Source organism: Cydia pomonella, chromosome 11 (assembly GCF_033807575.1).
Source record: "Cydia pomonella isolate Wapato2018A chromosome 11, ilCydPomo1, whole genome shotgun sequence".
In the NCBI taxonomy this organism is placed as follows: domain Eukaryota; kingdom Metazoa; phylum Arthropoda; class Insecta; order Lepidoptera; family Tortricidae; genus Cydia; species Cydia pomonella.
The window spans coordinates 21,549,987-21,562,920 of NC_084713.1; the positions used below are offsets into that span (position 1 = coordinate 21,549,987).

Below are 12,934 nucleotides of genomic sequence, written 5' to 3' on the forward strand. Positions count from 1 at the left end.
CTTAACCGTGTTAGTAATGCATGTTACATAGCGACAGAACCTCGCATAATACTGATGTCTTCAAACACATTTGGTTCTGCGTTCATTTTCTTCTATCTTACCAGTGAAATCAACAAAATTCTAGTATTGTTTTTAAAGGAAATTTGTGAAAAACGAGTGGAATAAACAAACATAATAAAACTAAAAATACAAAAACGTAGATAAAAACCTGGCCAAGATAACCGTCAGCAGGCCAACCAGTGAAATGGATGAAACAAAAGACGATCAAGATGGTGTATTTAAAAAAGCGCTGGAAGAAGCTAAGGTGAATTTGGATGTGATAATAAAAGAGGAGATAGGAGAGTTTGGGCGGTACCAGAAAATGGCTTTGGGGCTGTGTATGATCGTGGCGCTGCTTAGTGGGTACAGTGGAAATGAGTATGTATTCACTGCTGCGAGGATCTCGACTAGGTGAGGTATTTTTCTTCGTACACGGTACAGTCAGTATCAAAATTAACAGAAACGACTACGCGTCAATATAATCTACCTTTTTAGGGTTCCGTAGTCAACTATGAACCCTTATAGTTTCGCCATGTCCGTCTGTCTGTCTGTCTGTCTGTCTGTCTGTCTGTCTGTCTGTCTGTCTGTCTGTCCGAGGCTTTGCTCCGTGGTCGTTAGTGCTAGAAAGCTGAAATTTGGTATAGATATATAAATCAATAAAGCCGACAAAGTCGTACAATAAAATCTAAAAATTTTTTTTTAGGGTACCTCCCGTACGGGAGGGTACGTCGGTGGCAAACAACCATACGGCCCTTTTTATCTGACTGCGTTAGAAGCAGGGTAATGTTTTTCGAGCGTATGTACGTATGTCCATTTCTTTGGCATACCGCCCAAACGGCTGGACGGTTTTTAAATATACATACGGCCCGATTCGAACTTTAAGATACGTCAAACATTTGCTAAAGATACGATATGGATTAGACATATCAGTATCAAAAGCTACGTTCTTCTTCTTCTTTTTAAAAATTATGGCTTCAGTCTAGTGAGACTATTTCGCCAGTAGGTCTTAGGAGCTTTAAATACGACTAAAATTGTACGGTTAGTACAAGACAGTGTACGGTGATTTTATCAGCTCTTGTAAACCGATAGCTGGACTTTACAAGTAGCACGTGGACTACCGGCCGATGACTCCAAAATGGTGGTTAAACGCGTTTCAAGAATATTCTCCATTCACTGCACACTACCACAATAGTTTACTGTATAATAACTTAATAAGCTATCGATATTACACTTTAAACAATATTAATGAACAAAAAACAAAGGAATTAATCACGACATCACGAGGCGTGACTATCAAAATGGCACTCGAAGAAGTCTAAAAGTGACGTTTCTTTAAACAAAAACGTCACATTTGACAATGACACATCTAATCCATATCGTATTCCATATTTTTGAGACCTAGCACTGTATCAAGTGAGTAAAACTATGTACATAATATATATAGATATATACATACAAAATAACTGGTTCGTTAACTCAGCCTTGCCTCTCAACTATGAGTAATATTAAATTATAAGACAGCTATAAGCACAATGTACCTGACATGTAAAATTTTATTTTATCAATAAAGTATTGAATTAAATTGAATGTATTGACTATAGAATATGTTATGGAGGTTTTTTATGTATGGAAAAATATTTTAAGATAATCGTTTTTCCTTGTAATGTTAAAACAATACTATATACAATACGTATTAAATGTGTACACGCGGTTTAACTGTAAATACAAATACACTGTACATGTATATCTTTAAATACAATACACTTGTACATTATTATTACTCTAGATTAAGTGGTAAAAACCGCTCGCATCTACTTTGTAAACCTAAGTTTATGTCTGATGTGGTATGTTATGTATTGTTATTGTTGACGGTATATTGCGCGACCAGCTCTTCTTCCTCGCGTTGTCCCGGCATTTTGCCACGGCTCATGGGAGCCTGGGGTCCGCTTGACAACTAATCCTAAGATTTGGCGTAGGCACTAATTTTTACGAAAGCGACTGCCATCTGCCCTTCCAACCCAGAGGGTAAACTAGGCCTCAAAATTCAAAATTCAAAAATTTATTCTGTAAGTAGGCCTCAAGGGCTCTTTTACAAGTCAATACAACATTTATAGTAACATCATATAGTGACATGAAAAATACATAACAACATTTATAAATACAACAGCCAATACCTGGGTAAACATTACATTATAATAATCTTAAAATAAATAATTACTACAATACAATAGAGATGTATAGTCTCTATGGTTAAAAACACATTAAATCTGGATGTAAAAGGTCCCCAATGTCAGAGTACTAATACTAATAAAATTTGGAGGTGTAAAGTCTCTCCAAGTGTCAAAATAAAATTTATACTTGCCTTGCCTTGCTGGGATTAGTCCGGTTTCCTCACGATGTTTTCCTTCACCGAAAAGCGACTGGTAAATATCAAATGATATTTCGTACATTGCGCGACCAGCTGTCCATCTTATTATATTTATTACTTTAATCACAATGGCCTGCTTATTGAAAAGACCATAAAAAAAAATTGCAGTCGGGTTTTTTGTTTTGCTTAATGCTGACTGATCAATCTGTCTGTATAGAATGTATATGCTCAACATGTTCGCGTCTGTAGACATCGAAAAGTACAAGTAATCAAAAGCGGGTGGAATATATTTTTTCATTCGCTTGAGATTCAAATCGTAATATATATTTTTTTATTGCAGTTATTCTTTAATCTAGACTTAAGATAAGTAGTCGAGAACGTAAAAGAATTATGTGCGTGTAGATAGTCTTAAGTATTTAGGCATTTCAGACAAACTTGATAACCTAGATAAATATAATCACTTTTATGCTAAATAACTACATGATATTCTTAGAATAAATCTTATACCTTTAAACGAGCAATTCTTGTATATATATTTTTTTTTTTGTGATCTCGGAAACTGCTCTAACGATTTCGCTGAAATTTGGTATATGTATGGGGGTTTTTGGGGGTATACAATCGATCTAGATTAGTCTTATGTTTGGGAAAACGCGTGTTTTCGAAAAACGCGGGTTAAGACGCGGACGGCTAGAAACGAGTGTTACGGGTTCGAATCTCGCCCGGTGACTAACTTTTGTTTTTTTTATATATACTTATATGTTCAAGTTTATATATAATTTTTTAATTTTTATTGTTTTAGACAAGTTTAATTTAGTAAAAAAATGTAGTTAAGATTATCACCTATACACCACCATATTACAATAAATAGTTATAACCGAGCAAAGCTCGGTCGTCCGTACTAAAAGTAATACGCGTGTTTAAAATTATCAAAAAATTATGTTACCATTAGGCTGATCATTTATTTTATAAGTAATAATATAGAAGGTAATTGTAATTATTTTTTATAAAAATACCCAACTATCTCACAGTAGATTTTCTCATTCTAAAATTATTTTGATTATAATTTAAATCGCATTGCTGCTGATATAACCCATTCAGTGCTAATCACGACACGTTGTCGTTTTGTCTCTATTCAATTAAATTCAATTTATTTTATTTCGGAACATTTTCGCTACATACCGGGAAACCCATGTTATCGGCTACGACGTAGCGGTACGACCGTAGCTCAGCGTTTAATGTGTTAAGTGGGGGTAATATAAATAAATCAATATCATAAGGACATTCTTACACAAATTGTCTAACGGCCCGATTCGAAGAATGATGAAGACACGTTTAAGATCTTTAAAAGACCGATAACTAAACGACATAATTATCAAAATTGACGTTTATTTCGATTCCGCTGTGATCCCAATAAGATCTATCTACGATATATGTAACGTCAAAGTGACTTTGGTTGCCCAAATCGAGCTGCTTCTGTCAATTAAACGACATACAAACGATATCTAAATGAGAACTTATCTAAACCAGAATTTATCGTTATCGTATTTCATTCTTCGAATCGGGCCGTAAGTCCCACGGTAAGCCAAGAGCCTTCTTGGTACGTCTTGGTTTTTGGATTAAGATAAGCCTTTATCTTGTGGGTACTCAGACAACGATATATATAATATACATAAAAATTGCAATTTTTACATTAAACTAAATACAATTTAATCAAATACAAATTCACACGGAAACTAAACTACAAATATTTGTAAGGGCAGACTTGAACCTAAACCTGAAAAGGTCCAAATTTACTTGTTTTTTTTTATATACTACGTCGGTGGCAAAAAAGCATACGGCCCGCCTGATGGTAAGCAGTTTCCGTAGCCTATGTACGCCTGCAACTCCAGAGGAGTTACATGCGCGTTGCCGATCCTAAACCCCCCTCCCCCTCGTTGAGCTCTGGCAACCTTCCTCACCGGCAGGAACACAACACTATGAATAGGGTCTAGTGTTATTTGGTTGCGGTTTTTCGTAAGGTGGAGGTACTTCCCCAGTTGGGCTCTGCTCTAGATCTGGAATGACATCCGCTGTGCTGTGCCCTACCACACAAAGCGAGATGACATTCATAATGCCCCTTTTGGACGTAGTTTAAGGACGTACCCGGGTCCAAAAAATATAAAAATAAATCATGAAAACTGATTTCATTTTCAATTTATTTTTAGTTGTTGTTACCAATACCATGCATATCATAACAGTATAATGAATAGGCGAAATTCAAAAATCCAATTCCAATTCCAATTCCAAAAAAATTCCAATTGGTTGGTATTGGTTATGATATAGTTATATCATGAAATAAACGGTTTTGACTTATTTACAATATTAGTGTTGGTAATTGCTTTAACTGTTCCAAATTTTAGCTGTCTCCTTCAAACGGTCTCTGAGAAAACCGAAGTTTACCAATTTGCAAGTTCGAAGTGATTTCATAAGTGTTCCGTGAACAAAGTTTTGTTCCGTGAACAAAGTTTTGTACGGAACACTGTGATTTTTCAGATGCCTGATACCCGAATGCGAGACCGGAGATTTTTCACCGTCCTGGCTATCTTTAGCCATACCCAATGACGGTGGTGCGTTCGACAATTGTAGAAGATTCAACTCTTCTGGACTTTCCTGCACGGCTGACAATTTCTATCGAGATGAGATCGTGCGGTGCGAGAAGTATGTTTATGAGAAAACTGACACTGTTGTCTATGAGGTGTGTTAAATATTCACAAAAAAGGAATTAAATACTGTAATGTGTCCACGATATTTTTGGCATTGTGTTAATTTTTAAAGAAAGATTAGACAATTATGTGTAAAAAAAACTAATAATTTTGACATACGACCTTACGGAACTCGACTTAAAAATGTATTGTTTTATGCCTTTGATGCATAAGGATATTATTTATCAAGGATTTATGTAGATTAGATATAAGTATGAAGACTTGACATAATATGTCTCGATATTATCGAGTCGTTGACATGAAGCTGCTAGACATGCTGGAGCCGTGGCCAAGGTGATAATCGTTAAAAGGCCACCCCACACTAGCGTCTTTTGCGCGTCGTTGTCTAGTCAGCGCTATAGAAAATGGCGACGCTGCGCAGTTGCGCCAACGTTGCGTCGGACAGCAGCCATAGAGTTGACTACACGCCGACGCTCGGGTGACGCTAGTGTGGCCCTTATTGACAAACGCTAATCGAAAAGTAAAAATGTGTCGTCGAAAAGTCTCTGTCCCAAAATACGTTGACAAATAATTTTTAGGTGTTTTTTACTTGCATATCTTTGACAATATGCAATTAAAAATTAAAACTTGCTAAACATAGGTGTAATGGAATGAGGGCATACCAACATTTAAGATTTGGAATAAGTATTAGTATAATTTTCATAATAATGAGGAAGCGCTAGCGGTAAGAGCCTTAGACTTTCAATGCGGAGGTTGCGGGTTCAATTCAAACCCCGGCTCGTACCGATGAGTACATAATAATAAGGCAAAGTTAAGGGCGGGTGGCGAAGATAGCTCATTTTAGAATTTTTATTTTTCTACTTACGCTGCTCTTTTCATCGTGAATTCAATGGATATCTATTTTTTGGTAAAATTATTATTTTACGAAGTTAGGGTTCCTATAGTAGATACTTTTACCAACCCAGATTGTCAATGAATTGCAGCATTGATATAGGACGTGCCCATAATACTGGCTATAACTGACCCGTGTATTGCGATTGGTCCAAACCGTATGATGCCAAACTCTGGACGTTAAATTTTCAGTTCAACCTAGCATGCCAAGAATGGCGTCGCTCGCTCATCGGTTCAGCCAGCACTTTCGGCAAGATGCTAGCCCTGCCATTGACTGGCATCTTCGCTGACAGATATGGCCGACGTACAGCCCTCGCCCTGAACGCCTTCAACTGTGCCTGGATTGGCACGGCGAGGTCTTTCACGCAGTCTTATGGGAGTTTCATCGCCCTGGAGTATTTGGAAGCTGCGTTTGGGGCAGCGGCTTTTTCTTGCGGTTACACTATTGGTAAGTTTAGTTTATTATTATAAGTACCTCATTGGGTTAGCCAGCACTTTCGGCAAGATGCTAACTATGCCATTGACTGGCATCTTCGCTGACAAATATGGCCGACGTACAGCCCTCGCCCTGAATGCCTTCAACTGTGCCTGGATTGGCACGGCGTGGTCTTTCACGCAGTATTATGGGAGTTTCATCGCCTTGGAGTATTTGGAAGCTGCGTTTGGGGCAGCGGCTTTTTCTTGCGGTTACACAATTGGTGAGTTGGGAAGCGCATTTTTATAACACGTTTTCAACTCTTGGTGTCAAATTTTTGCACCGATCGCTTAAAACGTTCATAAGTTTTAATTTCGACTCGTTTTTGCTACGGCCATAATAACAATCGTTTAATAACAAACACCAATCGACATTAAAGGTACCATTTAAATTCAGACTATACACCAGCAGCAGCACTAAAACTGAACGGTACCTGTATAGGGATGAAAGATTTGAACCATAATTCACGCTATCATTTCCTTACATTATTTTATTTATTTCATACCTTCGATTTTTCACAAACATCACTTAAAATAAAATAAATGAAAATTATTCATTCTCAGACAATTAATACAGTCCATATTTGTTAGTATCAACTTATAACCTGTGTTACGTTACAGTGCAATAAATTACATAAATGAAATTAGGTAACTTACATATGTACGGTCGAGGAAATTGATTCTTTAGCAGTTTATGGTTCACTTTACATTGGACAGCTCTTAGCATAAGTATCTTCAACCAAATTTACTTGAACCGCAAATTGCTAAAGAATCAATTTTCTCGACCGTACTTTAAATTGCTGATTATTACAGAACTCTACCGAACTGCACGTTTGTGAACATGCAATTCGATAAATCGTGCCCAAAATAACAGAATCAAAATCAAACCGCTCCGCTATCATTTTCAGGATCCCGTTGGTGCTCCAGCAGTATACGGTATACAGTCAGCATCAAAAGTAGCGGATCAAACAAGGTTTCAAAATTATCTACCATTCTGTAACAGCTTAACAAAATGTGGTGGTTCTATATGTAGAACAATTAAGACTGTAAAAAATATACTTCTGAATGTAAATTTTAGAGATTTATTTATATTTGGAAAAGTTATCCGGAATATCGGATACTTTTGGCGCGTTGTTTCATCCGCTACTATTGATGCTGACTGTACCACTGATGCAATCTTTTTGCGCAGAATGGCATAAAAGTGCTCATGAGTCACATGTGCGCCTCCAAATATGCCAGAAGCACTACAGTATCGCGGGAGTCTCATCACGGCCCTGAAAACGTTATTATACTGGACCCACAGAGAGTCAAAGGATTTCTGCCTAAAATTAGCCCGCAGGCCACTAGTATAAAAACACTACAATAGTATAAATACTTAGCTAGGCTCTCAGAAATGTTCAATAGTGCATTAAAATAAGATCAAATGGCACTTACTATAATCAAATAACGTACTTAAATATACTTCAATAACTTTTATGGTTAAAAGAAGTGACAGTTAGCAACAGTGGACAAAGGTGCAATTACTGATAAGATCGATATTGACATTGAATGATCAGTATCGTTCCTTTTTTTATCGCACCCAACACCCACTCGCTCTGGCTAAAACTGCCTCCAATAACCGTGAGAATTCCACTGTCCTTGAGAGCATCATGACTCATAATTGTAACACTATTAATCAAAACTAGATTATAATCGACTTTAAAGATTTTATCTTGCTTGTCAACAGTGATGGAGTTTGTGGGGCCGAAGTATAGAGTTACGGCCGGTGCGGCGATGTCTACTTTCTACGCGACGGGGTTGATAATGCAGGCCCTTATGGCGTGGGCCATTCCTTACTGGAGACACTTGACTTTAGCCTTATTTATACCGCAGCTGGTCACTGTTGTTTATTTCTGGATTATGCCAGAATCAGTCCGATGGTATCTGAGCAAAGGCCGTTATACAGAAGCTGAATCACAGTTAAAGAAAGCAGCTAAAATGAATCGTAAATTGCTTTCTGAAGCATCGATAGCTAAACTGAGAGAGAGCTCAGAAGAAGAAAGAAAGATAAAAGAATTTAAGAAGGTACAGAAAGTAAAGGATCCTTGGCTAGTGACGCTTGTATTCGAACATAAACCGGTACTTCTTCGCTGTATTATCACACCAGTATGGTGGATCACGACGACTTTAGTATATTACGGGTTGTCGATGAATGCTGTGACCATGTCAGGGAATAAATACATAAACTATATAGCGGTGGGGGCGGTGGAAATACCAGGGTATTGGACGGCTGTGCTCCTTTTGATAGGATTGGCAGGAAGCCGTTACTCTGCTGCGCTTTCTGGATGTGTGCGGCGTGTCAAATTGGATTTATTTTTATGACTAAAGGTATTTGTTATTTTTTTTTTTATATTACGTCGGTGGCAAACAAGCATACGGCCTGCCTGATGGTAAGCAGTATCAGTGCGATTTTCTGTAAGGTGGAGGTACTTCCCCAGTTGGGCTCTGCTCTAGATCTGGAATGACATCCGCTGTGCTGTGCCCTACCACACAGAGCGAGATGACATTCACAATGCCCATACCTCTCTTGTGGACGTAGTTTAAGGACATACCCGGGTCCATAAAAAAAAAGTTAAACACAAAAAAAGCGGCCAAGTGCGAGTCGGACTCGCCCATGAAGGGTTCCGTACCATTTATGACGTATTAAAAAAACTACTTACTAGATCTGGTTCAAACCAATTTTCGTTGGAAGTTTGCATGGTAATGTATATCATATATTTTTTTTAGATTTTTCATTCCGTTATTTTAGAAGTTACAGGGGGGGGGACACACTTTTTTCACTTTGGAAGTGTCTCTCGCGCAAACTATTCAGTTTAGAAAAAAATGATATTAGAAACCTAAATATCATTTTTGAAGACCTATCCTTAGATACCCCACACGTATGGGTTTGATGAAAAAAAAATTTTTTAAAATTTTTATGACGTATTAAAAAAAAACTACTTACTAGATCTCGTTCGAACCAATTTTCGGTGGAAGTTTGCATGGCAATGTATATCATATATTTTTTTTAGATTTTTCATTCTGTTATTTTAGAAGTTACGAGGGGGGGGGGACACACTTTTTACCACTTTGGAAGTGTCTCTCGCGCAAACTATTCAGTTTAGAAAAAAATGATATTAGAAACCTCAATATCATTTTTAAAGACCTATCCATAGATACCCCACACGTATGGGTTTGATGAAAAAAGATTTTTTGAGTTTCAGTTCTAAGTATGGGGAACCCCCAAAATTTATTGTTTTTTTTCTATTTTTGTATAAACATCATAATGCGGTTTATAGAATACATCTACTTACCAAGTTTGAACAGTATAGCTTTTATAGTTTCGGAAAAAAGTGGCTGTGACAGAATCGGATAGACAGACGGACATGACGAATCTATAAGGGTTCCGTTTTTTGCCATTTGGCTACGGAACCCTAAAAAGGTGTTAAAGTTTTATGGATACTATTTTTTTAAATATTTAAACACAAAAATTCTGTCTCATACATGAGCGAATCACTATGTCAGTGCTTTCTACGGGACAGCAGATTTTCGCGATTTTGGAGTTGGCTTCATATTAAACGTTGATGAGTATGACCTACGACATATTCACCCCTTAGGGCCTTCAGAGTATGAATGAAGCCTTGAAGGATTTAACAACTGGAGTCGCCTTTAAGAGCTTATCCCTCTGTCGAAAAGCTCGGCCAATGGTCATATGTATGTATTATTAAGTAATGATCAATCATTATTGAGCGCTACTTACCTGTTCTTTTGAATATAATTTTATAGACAAGTTAATAAAAAAATATGTATTGTATGGACTGACGTTTATCTGACATGACTATTTGTACGTTACTTACAAATAGCCATACATTTGACGTACCCCTGCCCCGCAAAAATCGGCAGACTGTTTTGTACAGAAAATTACAGACTAGGCGTCTTCAGTTGTTAATTCCTCCAAGAATGGACCGTGTCAGACATAATAATATTATTATCATTCTGTATTGTATAGTTCATAACGTTAATCGTTTTAATTTTTAGTTTTCTATCTACAAACTAAAGTTGCCCTTTCATTGTTTAATTTTTTGTTTATATCTCATGACCACTTTCATGCAGATTACTACGAGCTATCCTTAGCAGTGTACCTGATGGGAAAGTACAGCATCTCAATAGTCGTAACCTGCGTGTACGTCTATACGAACGAGCTGTTTCCCACGCAGTATCGAGGCAGCTTGTTCTCCTTTGCTTCCATGGTTGGCAGGATTGGTGCTATCTCAGCACCCCTCACTCCGGCTTTGGTGAGTATTTACTTATTTCATACCGACATACATATTTTATAGTATGATTAACTCATTGCTGTCTTTCTTGTAGTTATCGCAACGCAAATTTCTATGCTGCACACTTGAGAGTCAAATAAGTAAAAAGAGATATATATGTACCAGAGCAAAGGATGACTCACGCTTGACCGGCTCGTGCCCGAGCCGAGGCGTCCGACACGTCATTTTTTTATGACAGCTGATAGGTGATCACGTGGTGCTTACCATAGAAAACGAAGCGCCGGAAGCTCTGTCCTGGCCCTGGCCCGATCTAGCGTAAGCCATCCTTTAACGAACTTTTACTGTATATTGTCCACAGAAGTGGACTTTTCCTACAATAAGTTTGAAGTTGAACTATTCTGTTTCAAACATAGCAATGATTAAAGGTTACATTTGGATTCAGACTACGTTGTTGCTGCAGAGTAGCAACAGTTGCTGTGCAATGTTTCAGAAAATGACAACTGTCAATGACACTGACAATGACTTTCAGGTTTTTTCAGCAATTCAATTGGCAACAATGCTGCAGCAATAATACTGCATGGTAATACCACAGATTCAATTGTTAGAGGAAATGTTTTTGACACGTACGAAATATCATTTGATTGTCGGTGGAGAAAGACGTTGTGAAGAAACCGAATTTATCAAAATACAGCCAGGTTTCCCCTCTGCGTTGGAAGGCCAGTTGGCAGACGCTTTCGTAAAAACATACGCCACATCTTGGGATTAGGTTACAACTGGGAAAACGATAGCATAAAGAGGTTCAGTTCAGTTCAAATATACTTTATTCTTGTAGGCCTAGCAACAAGCACTTATGAATAGGAAGAGGAGGGGGAGGAGGAGGAGGACCTTGATTTACAGTGATAATCTCATTCCAGGGTACGATGGTGTGGAAGCATCTCCCTTTCGTGTTGTTCGGGAGTTTTGCAGCACTATCAGGCTTCCTGGTGCTACTGGCTCCAGAGACCAAAGGCACCACGCTACCGGACACCATGCAGCAGGCTGCAGACCTTGGCAGATCAAAATCTTCTGAGAGCTAACTTTGGCTGGTCAATTTTTTGAGGTGTCACTTAAGCATATGATAGCTAAATATCTGAACACTTTACATGGACAGAAGTAGTCCTTTCAGAAACGGAAACTGAATATGATTATACACAAATTTTAAAAGCAAATAAGTCTTCTGTGCATAGTAATACGCAATGTCATTATCATAAGTAAGTGTTGTTAAAAAGAGGTACTTACGGGGAAAGGGGGGGGGGGGGTTCAAATAAGGATAAAAGTTAAATAAAAAAATACTAGTCTACTTACAGGAGAGACGTGCTGCGTATCGTTGACCCATTTATGAGAAGAAGTGAACCCATGAAAATAAACATACCTAATTTTAACTCAATGAATAAAAACGTATTAAATATAGACCGCCTCCCACAGCCTTCCTTTTAAGACTTCCATTGTTAATTTCAACCCCTACACCTCCTTAAGGAATGAATACCGGAAAAAATAGCCTTTGTCCTTTTCTAGGTACGAACTATTATTAGCGTGTCAAACTTTGCGGGAATCCATTTATATATTTTCGCGTGAAGGATTGTTCCTTATTTTCAAACATACTCGTATGCATTTCGTATGTATAAATATCCCAACATGCAAACTTTCATACACGGTGTTTTTTAAAGTCCGTTATTTTCAAGGGTGCGTTCCTGAGCTTAAATTAAGTAAATTTCTCAAAGAGGCCGGTATTTTAATTAACTCCGTTTTGGCCCTTTGGTCTTTGGCCCCTACGAGCGTGTACACTTGCCTTAGGGCCTGCTTACATATTGTCAGTGTTACAACAACGTGATTAATTACTTTTGACAAATAAAAAAACTATGCGATTCAGTTTCCTTAAATTTGTTAGCCATACCCCGAAGTAAAGGGAATTAAAAAAAACCACTGAGTTGCGAGCGATATGTGTTGCGAGGTACGGACGCGAGTGAAAAACATTATACGAGTAAAGTTGACGTTCGCGTTCGGATTCTGAGCCCCCAGTGTAAATTTAATCGATTTCTTGACGTGACGTACGCGTTTGCGTTAAGTCTCATTTAGTATGGGATTTAGAAACAGCGCGCCAAGCGGAACGTTTTGAAAACTCGAAATCC

General features: G+C 37.8%; 1 protein-coding gene across 1 annotated transcript; it reads left to right on the forward strand.

Moving 5' to 3' along the window:
- Positions 1-244: 244 nt before the first annotated feature.
- Positions 245-11,842, forward strand: LOC133523103 (organic cation transporter protein-like). Its single transcript, XM_061858613.1, is given in 7 exon segments — positions 245-450; positions 4,940-5,141; positions 6,193-6,448; positions 8,201-8,752; positions 8,755-8,841; positions 10,606-10,787; positions 11,681-11,842. Coding segments are annotated over 7 exon segments (1,647 nt in total).
- Positions 11,843-12,934: the final 1,092 nt, after the last annotated feature.